This window comes from Carlito syrichta, unplaced genomic scaffold, assembly GCF_000164805.1.
Source record: "Carlito syrichta isolate Samal-C Ts95f unplaced genomic scaffold, Tarsius_syrichta-2.0.1 Scaffold305636, whole genome shotgun sequence".
Lineage (NCBI taxonomy): Eukaryota > Metazoa > Chordata > Mammalia > Primates > Tarsiidae > Carlito > Carlito syrichta.
This window is the reverse complement of record NW_007249732.1, coordinates 285,143-305,734: the sequence shown is the minus strand read 5'-3', so window position 1 is coordinate 305,734 and position 20,592 is coordinate 285,143. Positions and strand designations below refer to the sequence as shown.

The following is a 20,592-nucleotide window of genomic DNA, read 5'->3' as shown; positions in this document are numbered from 1 at the left end:
ATCCACTCACCTCAGCCTCCCAAAGGCGCGGGATTACAGGCTGAGCCACTGCGCCCGGCTCTCCTCTAGTTTTGATGTGAATTTCTTCCATTGTTATCTCAACAGCACCCTTCCTAAGATTCCATTTCCTCCCTTGGAAGCAGACAGGCTTTGGAACTTCTAGGGGTCTGTTAGGCAGGACCCACTCCCGGCCTGCCATACTTGGCTACTGAGTGTGTCTGGGGCGTGATGAGATGCGGACAACTGGGTGTTGCCCTGTGTCAAGTACTGCAATGCATCACCCTGAGATAGTTAGCATCTCTGACCCCTCGTTGCCCTAGGATGGTCCCCCCATCTCCCTGCCGAGGCTCTGCTGGGTTGGTTCTTTGCTGACATTATTACTAATCTACTCTATATCCTGCTCTGCTTCTAGGACCGCAGGAGGCCTGGAAATGTCTGGAGAGCTCTTAATACACAGCAGGTTGCTGCAGTGAAGGAGCCTAATGTCTTGGTGTTCATTCATCATGTCTCTGAACTGCCAGATGATCCAAAATGGAACTCACCTCCTGGTGTCCTGAGGGCTTGTCTGCAGGGTGAGAAACATACTGCCAATGGATTCCCTACTGGTCTTACCCCCAGAAATCCGTCAGAATAGATCCAACCCAAACTAACTCAGAGCACTTTTACCAGTGTCCTTAATGGGTCACTTTAGCACCATAACAAACCTCACTCAGGGGAGTGACTGGGGGCAGAGCTAAGCACCCTTCCTCAAGTACCCAAGGGTGAGTAATGCTCCCACCTGGAATGAGACACATAATCTACCTTTGTCAAAAATTTTGAGGGTACTGTCTTCTAGAGGGGGGGGGCACCTTACACCTGTTGAGCACCTGCAACAATCTTTGACCCACTGTGCTAATAAGGCATCTCTCATGATTGTCAGTATTTCATAACCATCAAATCCAAAGGTGTCTGCTTAGAGTAGCTTTAGGATCATAGTGAAAGTCTTAGGGCAAAGTTACCTAGCAATGCCAAGAATGCAAGTGTGTGAATAGTCTCAAATATATTCTTAAAATGTTGATAATATCTCATAATCTTAAAGTATTTAATATATCTATAAAATCATGCCTACCATAGCAAGCACATAATTTGTGTCGTTAATTTACCCACTAATGTTAGAGTTCAACCTTTACCCCCCTAGTACAAATCTAAACTGTACCTTCTCCTAAATATTTGTTCATTCTCACTATGGGAAAATCTTTTAATATGTATTAAGCTTATAAAGGCTTCATATAAACAGAAAGGAGTAACCTTGTCTTCAAGCAGGAAAGTTTGACTTATAATTTAATAATTAGTTATTTCAAAGGCAAAATGGCTTGAACATCCAGACTGCTACATACTGGTTTGCCTGCCTGTACTCCAGCTCCATGGGTCCCAGGTTTGAGCAGACACAATCATTTTTTTCCCCACACGTGAGACTGCACTGGTATACCTTGAGGGTGACTTGAAGAACGTGCACAGATATTTCTGACTATAGGCAATCTTGACTTTAAGTGCTGGTTGTAGAATTTTAGACATGACTTGATTGCTCTCATGCCAAGTCAAGAGCAAGTAAGAGGAGAGTATGTCTGATACCAGACAAGGATTCTAGTAAGAACCTGACCAAAGATGGAGAGTGTGAGATGCCACTCCCTTTTCCTTCTTGGAAAGGGGAGAGCAGCTCATTTTGAACCAATCAGCTTTGCACCTCTCTGCTGAGGTGGACACTTGCCCACAGTTCTACTGCTTGTCTTTTGTTTTTTTTTTTTTGGAGTTGGAGTCTCACTCTGTCGCCCAGACTGGAGTGCAGTGGCCGCTTCCGGTCACCGCAGCCTCGACCTGCTGGGCTCCAGCGATCCTTCCACCTCAGCCTTCCAAGTAGCCGGAATTATAGGCATGCGCTACCATGCCCAGCTGATTTTTTTGATTTATTGTAGAGATGAGGTCTTGCTGCCCAGGCGGGTCTCGAACCCGCAGGCTCAGGCAATCCACTCACCTCAGCCTCCCAAAGGCACGGGATTACAGGCTGAGCTACCGAGCCTGGCTCTGCTTGTCTTTTAAGGACCCAGTAAAGCCTCATTTCTAGCTCTCTTCTTCACACACAGGTAGGCAAAGTCTTCTTTCCCCCAGGACCTTCCTTTGTCTTCTCTGCAGTCCTCTTTATTCTTGTCACTTAGGGTTTCCTGACTAGCTGCTTTATGGTATAATCTAGCTCACTCTTGGAATAGAGGATACTGAGTAGCTGGGGTAAATCCAAAGGGAATTTTAAAAGTATGTGGCTCCTGGGTAGAAAGTCAGGGCTCTGCTTGCTATTACTGGCATGATGCCCACCGCACAGTGCATCTTCTGAAGACATCAGGGGCAGGAGAAAGTTCTATAGTCTAGTGAAGAGAGATAAAGGAGCTGGAATTAAGCCCCAGTGCCAACCTCAGCCCACGCTCCTCTCCTTGGGCAGCTGGCAACCCCATCCAGCCTCTCCTACCTGTCACTCTCCAGCAGGTCCTCAGGAAAGCTTCCTGTCGAGAGTCGCTGCGTTCCAGGTTCAGGGGCATCATACTGCTGGTTGTTCTCGAAGTGCTGGATGATGTTCCTCACATTGCCTGGTTTGACTAGAAACAATAAGAAAACGAAGGATGCTATGCCTTCTTCAGGGATGCCCTCTCAAATCCTACTCCCCTCTACCTTAGAAGACAGAGCAATGAGCAAGCACGGATGAGAACAGCAGGAGCCAAGATCAGAAGATGCGGCTTTAGCCTAGCTCTCCTATGAATACACCGTGTGGCTCTGGGCAGTCCACTCTACCTTTCTAGGTCTGCTCTTTCCTTATGTGAGAGAGTTTTGGAAGTACATTTTCTATGTAACTTTCTTTTGGCTGTCACATTCTTTATTACAGTACTACTTCTGCCTGAAAACTATGACTAGGTTTTTCCTAAGAGCCACATACAGGTTTAATAAAATAGCCAGGAAGACCAAAAACACATCTACATGTAATTTGGCCATGTTGCCAAATTATATCAGGCATTTCTCAAATTTATATTAATTTGAGAGTTCATTATTTTCTATTTTTCTCTGACTCTCTTTCCTGTTCTTTCTATCCTCCTCTGGCCTCCTTGATCCCAGAATTAGACCCATTAGTACCATGAAAGGTGACCTAGGGGGAATAGAAGAGAGACATCACTCCCTGGCATTCAAATTCCCATTTTCAAAACTAAGACAAAAGAAAGCTGTTCAAATAAACAGTAAAAAGGCACAGGAGATGCCACTTAGAGACCCAGTTCTATGACTCTCAGCAGGAGGGAAGAGAGAAGAGGAGCTCAGTCCCAAGTCCAGCAATGTTAGAGCAGGGATGAGCGAGAAATTCTGCTCTGCTGAGACCAATGAGAAGGAGAATTGGAACTGGGGAGGCAGCATAAACACCCCCAGGGTCTGGGTCCTGGTCCTAACCATACTAACCATACTCTGTCCATGACTTCAGAGATTCTGATATTTATATATACAAAGTTATAAAACTCTCTTTCTCAAAATCTTTCATAAGGTAAATTCTAAGCCAGAGAAATTCAGCTGCTCTCTTCAAAGTCTATAACTCCACATCCTTAAGGCAGGTGGCCAGGGTAATATTCTTCCAAAACTGCTTAAAAGGGTGGCTCACACCTGTAATCCCAGCACTTTGGGAGGCCAAGGTGGGAGGATTGCTTGAGTCCAGGAGCTTGAGATCAGCCTAGACAACATAGCGAGACCTCGTCTCTACAAAAAACAAATATATTAGCCAGGCGTGGTGACACGCCTGTAGTCCCAGCTACTCAGGAGGTTGAGGCAGAAAGATTGCTTGAGCCCAGAAGGTAGAGGCTGTGCTGAGTCGTGATTGTGCCAAAGCACTCTAGCCTGGGTGACAGAGAGATATCCTGACTCAAAAAATAAAAATAAAACTGTTTAAGTGCTATGTATGTTTTAGGGGTAGGGCCACTACCATCACTCTCGTTTTGGAGATATGGAGAGCTGCCTGTCACAGCCTGAATATGCATCTGGGTCTTGGGGCCGTGTAGATGCCAGGGTCAGCTGTGCAGTCACAGACCTGAGCTGCCCTTGCTGGTAACAATGTGGGAGCCTGGGAACAACCTATAACTGAAAGCCATGGGGCCGAGTCCACTCTTCCCTCTCCCAGGGGCCACTTGGAAAATGCCCAATTGTCTTCTGAATATAGTTGCACCTTAGCTGGAGCAAGAAACAGGGATAGACCTGAGATCTGGTAAAACCAAATGACCCAGAGTACCAGGAAAAAAATAGGTAAAAGGAAACACATTTTTAAAAATAGCAAAGTTTCATTAGTAGTCTTGGTGCTTCTTCCTTCAGTCTCTGAATGATAATGGAACTAAAAAGAGAATTATATGTTACTAATGATCAGATCCTTCACTAGCAAAAGGGGGTAATAACTGATGATCCTAAATGGCAAAATCTCTCCATACTGAGGCTTTCAAGCTTTGGTGGTTATCTTGTCTTTAGATGTGGATACAGATTTGTCTGATGTCCTGGAGACCTTAGAACTCCAAACCAAATCATAAATCACAGTGAAAAGATATGACTCAAAGAGCTAGTGGATACTACCAATATCCTTACCCTGCCCCTAGGATCAGTAACTGTTACTCCACCATGTGCCCTGAAACTGACACAAAGCAAGCAGTTCAGGCAGTGCTGCTCAATCTCTCAAAGCCTGTGGGTGCCTCCCACCTTCTTTGGCACTGCAGATAAGAAGTATGTGTTAAGAACTAAGGGTTGGGCCAGGCACGGTGGCTTGCACCTATAATTCCAGCACTTTGGGAGGTAGAGGTGAAAGGATTGCTTGAGCCCAGGACTTTGAGACCAGCTTGGGCAACATAGTGAGACCTCATCTGTACAAAGAATTAAAAAATCAGGTGGGCCTGGTGACATGTGTCTGTAGTCTTAGCTACTTGGAGGCTGAGACAGGGGAACCAACTGAGGTCAGGAGGTCAAGGCTGCAGCGAGCTAGGATTGTGCCACTGTACTCCAATCTGGATGACAGTGAGGCCCTGTCTTCGGGGGGGGAAAAAAGAACTAAGAGCTAGATTCCAAGACCGATTTCTCCCCACTCCCATTGTTTATAAACTTTTTCACTAATTCTTTATTTTTATTGCTTAAAAGGGCATAAAGTCATTGCCTTCTCCCCAGGTAGAGTTCTTTCTGGTAGTTCTGGCAGAGGCCAGTCTTCCAGTTCCTAATCTCCATAGATGAGGTTCCAAAAATCCAGGGTTCTGTGTAAATGAAGGAAGCCCTCAAATTCCAAGTGTCTTACAGTAAAGTGGAAGCAGGAGTGCCTCTGACTTTTGGGTGTTTTTTTTAAAATCGTGTCTTCTACTTTGCTTAGCACCTCTGTCTCTTTTGACTCTTAACTGTACAAAAAAATAACTCTAAATATATTGTAGAGGACCTAATGTCTTCTAGAACCTATGTGTTTAAAAAATAAACATGATACACATTAACCTATTAGTTAAGGCTTGCACCTAGTATGAGGTTGGGAGCCCCCTCCCCGCCCTCAATAGGGGTTTATGTCAGAGCGGCTTTAGCAATAAGGAGGAATGTGTAAGAGAAATGCAGAGAGGATGGAAAGGAGCAAAGAGGAACAGAATAGGAGAAGATGAAGAAGGAGAAGAGAAGACAAGATTTGGGAAATGGAAATGCAAAGACAAACCCAAAGAAAATGGTCCTTTTACCTTCCACAGGGGACAAGGGAATATGAAATGCTAAAAGAAAAACAAACAAAAACAAAAGTAAACCATGAAAAGTCAAATTAATGTTTCAAAAGTCCAAATAAAAATTACATCAAGCTGGAAAATGAAAACGCAGTGGCAAAAATCAAGGCCGATCCTGGAGTCCCTTCCTCCCCCCTCCCAGTGTAGCACGTTCAGAAAAGGCAGCTGGCCCATGCACTGCCATTCACAGGTTCCCACTAATACTGGGGACTTAAGTAACTGACAGGGAGGGGTCAGCGACAATTTCCAGACAAATGTCACATGGCTGGGAAGACAGCAATTGAGTTTTGGGTTGCTGATGGTATCTGGGAAATCTCTGGGTCCCAAACTTGCCCCCCACTGTCTAGCTCTACTTAATAGTGACTCAAACCCCTTTTCTCAAAGGCCTATAATTGCTCCCAACACACAAGACCATAGGAGTGCAGGTGAATCCCATGGATGAAGGTGGCGGGGGCATTTGCCATCCACAGGGCAATGTCTGCCAAGGGGAAACATCACTCCACCTGGCTGTTCAGTAGCTACAACTGGCTCTGAGTTCCTGGACTAAGATCCAGGGACTGGCATAGCTTCTCAGCTCTGAAACATTCTTGCCAGAGGAGAAAGTGGCCATACTGAGAGGTAGCTGCAATCTTAGAGTTGGGCCTGTGGCTCCCTGAAACATGGAAGGCCCTCCTGCAAACACACTGGCATGTGAAGGGACTGAGGTCCCTGCCTAAGGAACACTCCCCAAATACTCACTGCTCTGAGAAGAGCTTTTGGGCTTTCCAATGTATTTGAGGATGGGGTTTCGCTTCTTGTCCTCCAAGGCATCCTTTTCTTTCTTGGAATTGCTGCTCTGCTGAGACAGGAGACACTGGGGTTGGAGGAGGTCCTAAGATGCAGATATGGTTGACAATCAACCCAGCCACTGCCCCCAAGACAGGCCATCAGCAAATAACTGGACAGTTGGCTCATGCTTGTGCCCTAATGAGGACGTTCACCTCAGGCAGGCTTGGAGAAGAGAGCTGCTCTAGTGTGGGGAGTCTCACTACTTCACATCCAAAGGGGGAGGGATGGAGCTAGACAGCACATAACGGCTTTCCTTATCTACCCCAGCACAGAGAACTACACCAGAAGGCATTTTCTTTTCGAGTTGGAGTATCACTCTGTTGCCCAAGCTGGAGAGCAGTGGCATGCTCACAGCCACCGCAGCCTCGACCTGCTGGGTTCAGGTGATCCTTCCGCCTCAGCCATCCAAGTAGTTGGAACCACAGGTGTGTGCCACCACACCTGGCTAATTTTTTTGATTTATTGCAGAGATGAGGTCTCGCCAAATTGTCCAAGCTGGTCTTGAACCCGTGGGCTCAGGCAATCTTCTCGCCTCTGCCTCCCAAAGTGCTGGGATTATAGGCGTGAGCCACGGTGCCCAGCCAGGAGAAGGCATTTTCTAGGGTAGTTCTGTCACCTTCTTGGTCTTAGGGAAGAAGGGCAGCCACTTGTCCTTGTCTGGAGCAGATTGGGCCTTTTCAGCTGTGTTGGAAGGTCGTATCTCTCTGAGACGAATCCCAGCGTGGTTCATGTAGGTATTGAGAGCAAAGTCCATGGGAGCACTGGCAACAAGGAAAAGTGTCACAAATCAGAAAGCTCAAGTTATCTACCCTGCCAGCAGGTGGGAGGGCCAAAACCTTGCTCCAAACACTCTCCTCTCTACCACCCAGTGGAGTGGGGAAGGGGCAGTTATGGGTCAAAGTGTGCAGAGGGAAGTATGGAATAATCAGATGGGGCAGCAGGCAGAAACTGACTCAAAGTCTTGACTGGCACAACCCCCAAGAGAAATCTTATTCTTTCTCTAAGCAGAATGCTACCCATGAGCGGATGACGGTCTGGGGAAGGATAGGCCAATTCCCTAAGATGTGTGCAAATAATTCCCCAGTTGGTCAAGCCATGGGCAGACCTGGAGGATGGACTGAGGTCTGCAGTGAATATCCCCAGACATATGTGTGGGGGTGGGGAACCAGGAGAAGGAAGAAATGTCACCCAGACTCTGCCAAGGTATACTATACTGCCTTCACCACTCTCTACCTCCAAGTTCAAAGAGAAAAAGAGGTAGAAAGAGTTGTCGAGTTGCTTTCAACTGCCACAAATGAAACTGTCCAGAGCTCTGTGTTTACAAATGCATTTGGCCCACAGTTCAGCAGATGGATTACCCACTTTGTGGATTCAATACTGCAAAGCTTCAGCCCTGGCTTTATTCTCCTCTTAAACAGACTTCTAACCCCACCTCCTTCTTAAGTGTGTGTGCTCAGGGCAGACTCATTTTAACCTTGGCTGATGAGAAACAATGAGATAAGCATACAGGCTGAAAAAAAAAATCCTGTTAATTGCCAAGAGAGGAAGTATGCTGCACCCCAGCTCCCCTCTGCAGATGCCACCAACGCAGGCCGACTCTATCACCGTCACTATTTGCAGTGGTGTAAGGGAAATAAGTGGGAAGGGTGGAGAAGGGGAGCCAGGTCAGGGAGCGTTAGGTGTGATGGCAGCTTGGTGTCTTCCCGCTGAGCAGAACCACGTCCCACACAGTGATCCCTGAGTGTCATGCCACTTGTGTGCTATGGGCACATAGACATCTAGGAACTAAACGGGCACAAACCACGGCCCTACAATGCTAGGGACTCCACTGTGATTGGCAGAAATGGAAAGCATAGTAGCTTAACCCCAATCCTTCTCACCTTGAAAGGGATATGCACACCACAGATTCACTCACCTCCTGTCTTCCTCATATTTGGACCTGGAACAAAAAAAGAACAGATGCATCAGGCTGCTCGTCATCTGGTCAGAGGCTAGGAAGAGGGTATATTCTAAGAGGAAGGGAGGATTGATGGGGAGATGAGGAGGAATGTGATAAAAGGTCTGACTTGGGCTTTTGGTCACAGCTCTGAAGCCAGCTAGGGCTCAGGAGGTGAGTGTTCTTATTCCTCAGAGGCAATCAATTAGCAAAGAGCAAGGATGATGATGATGTCTTTCTAGCTAAAAGGGGAATGGGCAAATTCAGTCTTTTGCTTGCAATGTGTTTTGGCAACTGATGTTATTATGGAGGAAGAGGCTCCTTTTTGTATCTACCTAGGACACAATTAGAAAGACTGACACTGAGACAGGAGAAAGAAGTGAGAAGGCTAAGATAATACCGTGAGACAGGATCCAAAGAACCTACTTATTTAAAAGAGGTAAATGGTAACAGCAGCTAATATTTAAATGTTTATTCTGGGCCAGGCATTATTCTAAGCTATTTATATGTATTAGCCCATCTAATTATCAAAATAACTCATAGGAAGATATTATATACCCACCACTTTATGAAACCAAAATTTCAGCGCTTTAAATAAAAACACTTACAAGTGGGGTGCCTAAGCTGTCAGTAATAATCTCATATAATTCTGGTGCCTATGATCTTAAAATAGGTTTAGCAGGATCCTGCTTCTATCTCTGGAGTGGCCGGGGTAATTAAGATCATTTGACCACTTGAAAAACCATGGCTCAGAGAGACTCAGGGCTAGGCTGAAGGCCAGAGGGTTAGGTCTCCAAAGCACATGCACACTCTGTGTGATCCTGTCTAGTCTCATCTGGAGCCCCAATCTCTTATCAAATACCAGATGCATATATGCAGCTGCCTACTATATCTAATTTCCAGTTTGATTTCTGAAAGTAATCTCAAAGTAACATGTCCAAAATGGAGCCTGTGATTTTCTACCACAAACTGCTCCCCATGCAATTAGCCCTACCTTTGTCCTAGTAGCGTAGGTAAAACAAAAACAAACAAACAAACAAAAAACCTTGGCGTCTTCCTTGACTTTTCCCTTTTTCATACCCCATGCTCAATTTTAGGAAATCCCCCTCTTGGCTTTACTGTCGAAATACAACTAGCACTGACCTCTTTCCATAACCCCCATTGCTACTGCTCTGGTCTATAAGCCCCACCATCTTTTACAAGGGTTCCCACAGCCTACTAGCTGAGCTTCCTGTTTGGAACGTTCCTCCTCTCACAGTCTAGTGTTACACAGCTCCCATGGCTCCCACCCACTGGGAGTGAAAGACCACAGTCCTTACAGGAGGCCACAGGTTCTGTATGGCTGTCCTTCCTGTTACTGCTCTGACTTTATCACTTACTTTTCCACTCTGCTCTTGCAACACTGGTCCCTCATTGTTCTTCAAATATGTCAAGCGCATTTCTACTTTGCCTTAACTGTTCCCTCTGCCTGGAATGCACTTCCCAGAGATGTCTTCAAGGATAACTCCCTGCTTTCTTCAATTGGTCCAATGTTACTTTTCCACATGCCTTGCCCTGACAGCCCTATTTAAAACTGCAACCCACTGGCTCGGATACTCCCGATCCTCCTCACCTAGGTCTATTTTCTCCTCGAGCACTTACAATTTCTAACCTACTATATAATTTAATTATTTATTATATACCGCATTCTCTTCCCATACAACGTAGCTCCACAAGGGAAGGAGCTTTGTTCACTGACGCATGCCCAGAGTGCTGGCTGCAGAACAGCACAGGCACACAGGAGGAGCTCCATAAGCATGTGCTGAGTGGAAATGTCAGTGTTAGCAGAGTCCATCACGATCACCTAGGCCAACTCCTGTATGAAATGGCTTAACTGTGGTCACATAACTCCTTAGTGAAAAGCAGTACTGAGGGAAACAACTGTTTCTAAGCCTGGAAATGTCCCCATAAAGTCTATGATATTGGGACTTGTATCATAGGTGCCTGTGATGTTTTAGAAAATGGGACTAGTATAAGAGAAGCGACTGTCTCCAGAGCTCCTCAGTAAGCTGAGCTAGGATGGCTTTCTGATGTGATTAGTACAAGACAGTCCCATTTCCCCTAAGCCAGTTCCAGCTGCCTCCTGAGGGAGCGTCATCCACTGGGCGCTCATTCTCAGTGTCAGAGGGGATCTTAGAGGCAGGAAAGGAGGAAGGTCAGGAAGAGGGCGAGAAGGGGAAGCAGAAAGCTCGCCATGTCCCGGGGGCCCGTGATCTGTCATCACCACCAAGTGACTGTCAGGAGCTCCAGGCTGTGCACAACTTCCTTCAACACCTACAGCCCTTGGCCTGAGAAAAGCAGTAGGAGGGCATGCCTCTCCCTGTCTTTCAGGGGACAGAGAGGCAGGCCATAAGTGCATGAGGAGGAGAGGGTGGAAAATACCCATGGAACATGTCCTCCTGTTTGGCATGGTCAGGAGGTGGGAGAGAACTGAAGACTCACAAGATGTCTCCAAGGGCAGCTAGCTGCTTCTCAGCCACGTGGCGCTCTCGGAGAGGGTCCCCATCCAGGTCCAGCAGGTCATTTTCACCATACAGGCTGCCTAGCCCTAGGGTGCGCTTTGATCTAAGCCGGAGAAGCACAGAGAAAGAAATGTACACACAGCGCTCAGTAGGCAGATATGCAGAAAGAGGCAAACAGACACACACACGACACATGCACACCACAGAGGGAATGAGAAAGGGTCAAGAGGCAGAGGTGCAAGAAAAGACAGGACAGCAGACCTGTAGTCGTGGATCTGCTCCTGGATCTCTGGCATGGCTGCCTCCTGAGCTTCACAGAGTACGCTGCGGGCGTCCTCACTGTTCCGCAGGCGCGAGTCTGTAGTGGGAGCCGAGTAGGCAGAATGAGTGGGGTGTGGTAGGGCAGGAGGTCACTTCTGGGCATCTTGAGGTACTTCAGCTCCCTGTGACCCTGGAGGAGAGGCTGGCTTTCTGCCCCCCATTAGCCTAAAGGAAGTGGAGGCCTGGCTCTCCCAGGTCATTCCTGAATTCAGGACTGGAATCCTGTGTCCAAGGCCCAAGGCAAGGACAAAAACATTTGCTGGATGTGCTATGCTTCATTAAAAGAAAGATGAAAGCCCCTCTCATCGAGAGTGTCCAAGTGCTGCACTCAGCCATCAAAGTGCAGACCTTTGAGAGGCCCACTCCCCTCCACCGCCCCAGAGTCAACTCAAGGCTAAAAAAGGCAAGTGCTTCACACGCCATGAAACCTGAACTCCCCAGCAGACGTGGAAAGATGCTTCTCCTCCTGTGCCTGCATCTAGCTCTACCCAGGTTAGGCCAAGGCCCTAACTGCGCAGGTTCTGTTTACCCTATCACTTGCCTGTGCCCACAAAGTCTCCTCTCCACCACACATGCCTGTAAATCGACTCTTTCCAAATGTAACTTCAAACTTCTATCCTCTAAAAAGCTGCCTGTGATTAGTGTCTCAGGCTGACATCACTCAAGGCTGCTTCCCCTGAATTCTTCCACTCAAGATTAGAGTGAGATGGGAGCCAGGCTGCCATCTATCTAGTCCACTGGGTCCTCACTCTATACCAGCCATATATTAGTTAAGGACTTCACAAAGGTCTTTATAAAGATCCATATTTAGTTCAGGATCTTATAAAAGCAAAACCTCAAAAAACACTTTGGAGGGTCCAACTCTGCAGGTGGGATGGAGTGATGCCCCAGTGTCTGTCTGTACTTTCTGAGTTCCCCAGGGGATTCTGATGACCAACTTGGCTTAGGAATCCCTGATCGAGTCCAATGTCTTCCTTGTACAGATGAGAAAACTGAGGCCCAGAGAGGTCATGTGAAAGGTTGGCAGAAACGAGCCCAGACCTCCTAACTCCAAGCCCAGTGTCCCCCTGTGACCAGTATCCACAGGCATTGGCCATAAGCTACGTGAGTTTCCTGGAGGAACCGCCACGAGGCTCTTTTCCCCTATTAGAGGCTGGTTGCCACTCTGACCTCTGGAGCCTCCTGAGAGCTCCGGACAAGAACAGCATCAACTAGAGACCAACTTAGCCAACTTACCAATTTCAGCCTGTAACATCTCAGGGATCTTCACTCTCAGAGGCTAAAAAACAGAAGTCAGGAGTGATGAGGTCCACATACTCAGGAGAAGGACAGAGTACAGGGAGAGTAGGGTGCGGCAACACCAGCTTCTTGCCTTCCTGGCCTATAACTACTCACCATCCTCTCACCTCTCTCCAACTGTACTCTGGAATTCTAGGGTATGGTTTTTGGGAAACAAAATCTGAGGCTACAGAGTGAGCTGGGACTGTACTCTGAGGGTGGCACACATGGCTTTTCTACTTTTATTTCAAGGATATCAGGGTATATGGAATGGGTACATTGTTCTAAAAAGTAGACTGGTGCCAATTTAGCAGCAAGGAAAAACTTTATTAGGCTATTCAGCAGACTTCCCCTCCCCTCGTTCCCAGGGAGAACTGGCCTTATGTCACCTAGTCTTACAGATACCACAGTGTCTGGCTTTTGTTTTACGAGTCCTTGACATCTGGATACTGGGATAGTTCCACAGCAACCAACAGAGAGCAACTGGCAGCTCTAACCCCCATAACTCAAGACCCACTTAAGTGGGTGAATATAAAACTCTAGGGAAAAATCAATTTTTCCCAATCTTATTAGTGCTAGCAGCAAATGCCAGAAGAATCAAGTCATCTTGGAATTAGTTTAGTGATCAGATTAGAAAGTCTGGGATGGAACTGCCCTCTGCAGGCACAAGAGCTCTTGCTGGCAGGATCCCTATACAGCCTCGGAACTATGCCCAGCTGCAGTGTGCTATCGATCCCAGAGACGATGGGGTCTCCCAATTCTGACTTCTGCCTTTGGACAGAAATGGCAAGTCAGACTAAGTTTCAGAAACAGGGTTATCTTGTCTCACTGATCTAGATCATTTGGTATCTCTGGGTCTCTTTTTCTTCATCCCAGGGATGGGCAAAACAGGGAGGGTTGGAAAGCAGGGCACTGACTCAAGGGAGAAAAACTAGAATTTGGTACAATCTCTTCCTTCCTCCAACATTCTGGAGACAGGCAACATGTATTCTACATGTGAAACAGAAAAGGTATAGAGAGATCAATCTTTTGAGAGTAGTGTTAGGAACAGAATCTAGGAATCCTAATATCTCAGCCTAGATGTCTCTTTAAGAACCCGTCTCCACATGGCCCGAATGTTTTGTTTAACCTTCCTCTGCCTCTGAGTGGTTCAAAGCGTATAATAAAGTTGTAATCCAATCTATGCTTGCCTTACCGCATTTTTCTCCAGGAAAATATTCCAGATGTCTTTTCCCAAGCTTCGGGAATCCTTGGGGTTTGTCTGTTGATGAACTTCTGCACACAGGTAAAACAACTAGGAGAAGAGATAAACTAGGGTAGGGCAGTGGTTCTCCAGAGGTAACTTTACCTCCTAGGGGACATGTGGCAATACCTGAAGACATTTTTAGTTGCCACAACTACTGGGTGAGTAGAATGCTACAGCTAAAAGTTCCAATGCACAGGACACTCTATCACAACAAAGAATTTTCCAGTTCAAAATATCTTTAGTGCTGAGGTTGAGAAATCCAAGGTTAGAACGTCTCAGAAACCTGTTGTAAAACAATCCCACCCCTTCCCCAGGCACACATCCTAAGAGCTACTTTTCAACTCTGTATCCTCTCCACACTGATATTTTACTTGTGTCTTGTACTTATTTATATATTGTTTCCTAAGGATTCATGTTTTATTTCTCTCTGCAATGTGCCCTGTCTTCGTTCAAGAATGCTTCTAAGACACCAGCACTTGGGACTTACACACAGGTATTCAATTAATACTTGTCAAGCAAATGGATGTTCACTCTGGCTTCTAAGAAACACAAAACAGCAGCAGTCCATGTCTTGGCAGAAGCTTACTCTGAGAAGAACACATCAATCCCTTTCCCCCACACCCTTTCCTGGAGAGGAATAAGATACTGGTGAGGCTGCAGGCCCTGAGCACTGTCCCCAGACACCCCTGGGTTCCATCTTCTCACATGACTTCCTACCATCCCCGTCAAACCCCTGACAACCTTGCCCTCTGCCACATTTTCTTATAGGGCCACTCTCAACTCTCCAGTCTGTATCTATCCTCATTTGAAAAACTCTAGAGAGGCCAGGCTCGGTGGCTCAGCCTGTAATCCCGCGCTTTGGGAGGCTGAGGTGAGTGGATTGCCTGAGCCTGCAGGTTCGAGACCCGCCTGGGCAACCTGGCGAGAGACCTCAACTCGACAATAAATCAAAAAGTTAGCCGGGTGTGGTAGCACATGCCTGTAGTTTCAGCTACTTGGAAGGCTGAGGCGGAAGGATCGCCGGAGCCCAGCAGGTCGAGGTTGCGGTGGCCGGGAGCAGCCACTGCACTCCAGTCTGGGAGACAGAGTGAGACTCCAACTCAAAAAAAAAAAAAAAAAAAAAAGGAAGAAAAACTCTAGAGGGAGTATCTTCTCCTGAACTGATCAAGCATGTCAGTTTTCCTGACATAGCTCTCTTCACTCCTCCCAAGGCTACTGACGTAGTTAGCTGTGTCATACACAGTGAATTCCTGTCGCCTAGGTTTCACATTCTTTCCTATTCTGTCTGTCTCTAAAATGCCCAACTGTGCTCATGGATCTAACTTGTAACAGTTGGACAATAGGAACAGAGTCAAGAGACTTTTTGTCAAGCATCAGCAAGCATTCAATCAAGACTGATGCTTCTGACTTACCAGTGGACTGGGGTCTGCCTGAGAGAAGATGTAACGTAGAAAAACCCCCAGGTGAGCGGGACGCGACTTCAGTTTCTCCAGATCCTGGAATATGATGTCACTCTGGAAGGCAGAAGGGTGAGCGTGGCTGGGAGGCATGGAGGCAGGGCACAGCAGCAGAGCCTGCCCCAGCTCAGCTCCCATGTGACCCATCTGCCAGGTTTATAAGTTGAGGCTCCCTTCCCCAAGTTCCCTTCACAGCAGGTGTTAGTCAAGCTGCTTCTAGTCAAGAGCTGCTTGCATGACAGAGAATGAGGGAAAGAGAAAACCAGGAAACTGTTACCTCGTTGTTGAAATAACCAGGGTCATAATCTTCCTCTGGGCCAATAATTAAAGGCTTTGAGCTTTGATCTGCGCCCTGAGGGAGAGAGTCAAGTAGCAGAGATGAGAGGTTGTAGAGGACAGGGGATTCAGCCCACTCAGTGAAGTATGTTTAGTCATAGAAAGACTCTCAAAGCAAGCCACCCAGGTCTCATAAATGTTGGCATCTCACTGTACCCCCAAATCTCAGGGCACAGATGAAATGATTTCCACTTGCAGGAAGTCAACTGCTTCTGGGTGGGGCAGAGCAAACTCAGAGCAGTCTGGTCACGTGGCATATGAAGATGGGAATTAAGAGAAAATGCCCTTTGCCTGTTTGCAAAAGATTTGGGGAGGAACTGTCAGTCAACAAAATAAGAACCTACAGCCTCTGCTGGATTGTTAGGTTGGGGGGCTTTGCTATTTTCAACAAAAACAGCTCCCCTACCCCCAACCATATACCCTCCAAATCAAGTGTCTACCATGCTACTGAACAGGTACTGTGTGCTTAGTAAGCACTGGCGGATAATAACCATGGGAGAGCCTAGGAGTTAATCTCTGCCTCCCTGAACTACAGGGGATAGAGCTGATTTTTCTCTAATGCCATTTGTCTTATTCTTTGCCTGCTCAAGAATCTATAGTAGGTCCCCATTATCAGTCAAAAATCCAAATGTCTCAGTCTGGTTTTTCTTTCTTTCCCCCTTATGCCAATTTTAACAAAAATCTAATCCTAACTGATATGTCATTGATTAGGCATGATGAGAAAGACTTAATATTATATAAATGTTTCAGTAGCTCACTGGACAAATTTCTCTCCTAAAAGAACCTTTGTCCCTTGAGTTTTCATTTTTTTTTTTTTTTTTTTTTGAGACGGAGTCTCACTCTGTCGCCCAGACTGGAGTGTAGTGGCCACTGTAGCCTCAACCTGCTGGGCTCGGGCGATCCTTCCGCCTCAGCCTTCCGAGTAGCCAGAATTACAGGCACGCGCTACCACGCCCGGCTGATTTTTTGATTTATTGTAGAGATGAGGTCTTGCCAAGTTGCCTGGGCGGGTCTCGAATTCACGGGCTCAGGCAATTCACTCACCTCAGCCTCCCAAAGCGTGGGATTACAGGCTGAGCCACCGAACCCGGCAGTCCCTTGAGTTTTCAAAGTTTTTCTATCAACTTTATTTTTCACTCAATTTAATCTTCTTCATTTCCAGTGATTCCCCATCAAGGACTGCTTCTGGAACCCACCCCGCTTACTCATGCTTACTTTCATCTGGGCCTAAGATACCCTCCTAGCCTACTTTTTAGGGGGGTTTCCTGACAGTTCCTCTTTGATGCTCCTCACTCGGTTTCCCTTCTCCTGGATATATCTATAGGCTCTATGCCCAGAAAGACTGAGTCACAGAACCAGAGACCTGGAGGGTATCTTGGAGATTAGAATCTAATGCTCATTTATAATTGAAAAAAGGGAGGCCCAGAGAGACTGAGTGGCGTGCTCAAAGTTGCAGAGTCAGGTCTGGAGTACTGTGTCTGTATTTCTCAGATACATCCAGGGTACCCTCCTCTCCCATAGCACCTAAGTCTCTAAACTGCTTGAGGTTCAGGATCTCTAGGAGGTGTGGACAAGTACTTCTGGCTCTACTTGGCTCTCTGATAAAAACTAAAAAGCACTAGGATTTTGCTTGTTTGGGGGAAGGATTTTTTAAAGACTTTACAAATACACATGCTTTCTGATTACAAAAGCAGAATATGACTATTAAAAAATCAAACACTATAAAATTATGTAACAGAAAGATAAATGCTTCCATCTCCCTGCTGCTGACAGCTTTGTGGAAAGGACAGGTTTTCTCTCTATGCTCTTATTAATATATATTAAGAAACAGGAATCAAACTGTATTTGCTCTTAACATTCAAAACTAGCAACTTAAATAGTTCCCAAACAATGAACAAATTCAGAAGAGGAAAACAAGGTCTCCAGGACCACCTACTCCACCCCTGCTCCTAGGAACCATCTGAAGGAAAACTTCCCCAGAAACAGAAGATGTGCTCTGAACCCCTTGGCGACCTGAACTTGGTCCTCTGGTTCTGAAAAGGAAGGCTGTGGGAGTGGGCAAAGAAAGCACCGCTGAGGAGGAAGGAGCCCTGTGCTGGGGCCAGGAGAACTAAGCACTAGTCTGACCCTGCCAGGAACCTGCAGAGCTCTCGAACAGTTCCCTAGCCTTTTTTGTCCCAGTCTTCTCATTCATCACATGAAGATTCTAACAGCTTCCTCCTTTCCTGACTATGAGAATTAAGTGAGATTTTGTTGTAAAGGATCTAGCACTGCAGCTGGTACATGAGGCATTTTAGTGTACATTAGAGTCATTTCTTCACCTTTCCCCTCCAAGTAAAACTAAATGCTATCTGATGAGCACTCCATGTATTCTTCCTTTGCATAGTGACTCTTTATTAGAATTTTCTTTTGATGATTACATAACGCTAGATTTAAGAAAAATAGGATTCACTTGAGACCACAGTCCTCTGTCTATAGATCATACTGTGAAACCTCAGTTTTGAGAATTTCAGGAAACTCTGTGTCCTGGATAATGCTTGGAAGACAATTTTGAGTAGTCCCATTCCAAAGTACTAAGTCATTCATTTATTCATTCACTAAACATTATTAAGTACCTATCATATGCCAGACACATACAGTGATAAAACATACAAAGATGTGTTAACCTAGCTCTAGCAGGGAAATTAGATCTGTAAACAAATAACAGAAGGAGAAATGCTGTCATAGAAAAAAGATGCTGCCTGGAATCCTAAACTCCAAAGAGGACAAATTTACTAAAATCACACTATCACCAAAGGGAACTCAGCCAGATAGATGTATGTGTGTCTGGAAGAACCAGGTAAGGGTTGGGGGAGGCAGAGACAGGAAGGAGGGCAGGCAGGACATTAGAACACCACTGTCCGGGGTTTACTCACTGAACTTGGGAGGGAATCCCTCTGTGTCAAAAGCCTTTGTGAAGAGGGACCAGAGGGGCGACCTCAAATCCACATACTTCTTCAAGATACCTGCCTAATAGATTCGTTGTGGGAGAAAATAAGGGCCACTTTTGTTCAGAGGGAGAAGGAGAAGATGAAAAGTAGATCTAGATTCCATGGACCACTAGGAGCTAGATTTAACTAAACTGCTGATTAACCAACTTATTTTAGTGGTTCATATTTGGCTAAACATTAGAATTATCATTTGCTCTGCTTTCTTCCTGATACCATCTCTCTCTTCCTATCCAAAATTCCTTTAGAGACCCCATCTTCTGAAGACCTGCCTGGGCAACTTGGTGAGACCTCATCTCTACAATAAGTAAAAAATTAGCCGGGCATGGTAGCGCACGCCTGTAGTTCCAGCTACTTGGAAGGCTGAGGTGGAAGGATTGCTGGAACCCAGCAGGTCGAGGCTGCGGTGGCCGGGAGCATGCCACTGTACTCCAGTCTGGGCGACAGAGTGAGACTCCAACTCAAAAAAAAAAAGTGAGTTAGCCTAAAGAAAAATATTAAGTAACATTATACAGGTGGAATGTGGATACAGAAAAAGCCGTTATGGTGGTAAGGACTGAATTTTAAGAAATATTGTTTTACAAAACAAGGTGATCTCTTCCCAGTTTCTCTAACAGGTGAACTACAGGAAAGTTCCTAAGTCAGCCCATTCCACTGCCAGGCAGCTTTCTGCATGAGCTTTTTGTATGTGCCAGATCCAGTCTCCCTGAAACCCCTCCTGGAGTTAGCTCTTACCCTTGAAAGCAGGGGCTTTCAAATCAGGTTTTGCAGAGCCTTAGGCTACCATGGAAGTACCCATGAGAGAAATGGGAGCCTGATCAGAAAAGACCCCAGGGGAGCTGAGTTTTTTCTTTTTCCTATATTAGGGATCCAAATAGTAAATTTTTGTTTCAGAAAAGGATTTTGCTAAGGAAAACTGAAAATCAGTATTCTGGAGGGACACTGAATAAACCTATTTCCTATTCCATGCAGAAATTACAAGAAAGACCGCTATCCGCTCTCAGTTATCACTTCCCCAGACGCACTCACTGACTCTTCACATAGAAATTGACAGCCTGACTTTCCTATTTCTATTTATACCAAGTTCTTCTCTACTGTTTGGATTCTTAAGACAGTGACCACCTCAAAGTGAGGATTCCTGAAGCAGGAATTTAGTCTGATTATCCAAGACCATGTACTGGCAACACCTGTTCGCTCACCTGGTCGCTGGTTGGGGGGACTGGGGCATCCGAGCCCTGCCGCCTATGGTGCTGAGCCACCCTGGTCATGATCACGGGGGACGTTCGAGGACTGTCTAGTCCAGGATCTGACAGTACGGAGTTCCGATTCATCAATGACTAGAGGAACAGAGAACTCTGTGAGAAGGAACCTCATCCAGTACTCTTAGGCACGGCTCACTTGGTAGTGATAATCATACTTACAACATCACCTAAAAGAAATTGAGTATCTGCTCTGTGCCTGGCATTCTACTCAGTCCTTAATTACATATTATTTCATTTAATTTCCACAACAGCCCTTTAAGTAGATACAAGTATTCCTCCAACTTTTACAGGAAGAAACTAAGACTTCAGGAGAGTGTGAGACTCGCTGAAGGTCAAAGAGCTAGTCACGAGGTATTCCTTGGATTCAATCCAGGCACACTGCACCCATGGCACACATACTTCCTCCCCACCATGCTGTTTCCCTGACAACATCAACTGTGGATTCTGCAGGGTCTCCCTCCAGCTCTACTTTCTTGGTAACTTTCCTCCATACTAATCCTGTCACATGTATTTCATCATCTTCCCACAGACAAGAGTGATAAGGAAATAAAATTCCAATTATATTATCAAAAATTAGGTTAACATGTTTGCAACCACCCAACATATATATATATATATATATATATGTATATATATATATATATATATATATATTATTGA

The 20,592-nt window shown here is 46.0% G+C and overlaps 1 protein-coding gene across 1 annotated transcript in view; it reads right to left on the bottom strand.

Annotated features, from left to right (window-relative positions):
- Window positions 1-542: 542 nt before the first annotated feature.
- LOC103264250 (rho guanine nucleotide exchange factor 11-like) overlaps window positions 543-20,592 on the bottom strand; it is a gene marked incomplete at its 3' end in the record, with an annotated part of 105,716 nt that continues 85,666 nt past the window's right edge. Inside the window, exons 13-25 of the mRNA XM_021714366.1 lie at window positions 19,870-20,007; window positions 15,625-15,699; window positions 15,303-15,404; window positions 13,840-13,938; window positions 12,603-12,645; window positions 11,307-11,403; window positions 11,026-11,148; window positions 8,524-8,547; window positions 7,225-7,369; window positions 6,519-6,618; window positions 5,742-5,771; window positions 2,498-2,624; window positions 543-565 (exon numbers count right to left, since the gene is read on the bottom strand). Of these exons, the coding sequence (XP_021570041.1) occupies window positions 543-565; window positions 2,498-2,624; window positions 5,742-5,771; window positions 6,519-6,618; window positions 7,225-7,369; window positions 8,524-8,547; window positions 11,026-11,148; window positions 11,307-11,403; window positions 12,603-12,645; window positions 13,840-13,938; window positions 15,303-15,404; window positions 15,625-15,699; window positions 19,870-20,007 (1,126 nt within the window). The remainder of the gene's footprint in view (window positions 566-2,497; window positions 2,625-5,741; window positions 5,772-6,518; window positions 6,619-7,224; window positions 7,370-8,523; window positions 8,548-11,025; window positions 11,149-11,306; window positions 11,404-12,602; window positions 12,646-13,839; window positions 13,939-15,302; window positions 15,405-15,624; window positions 15,700-19,869; window positions 20,008-20,592) is intronic.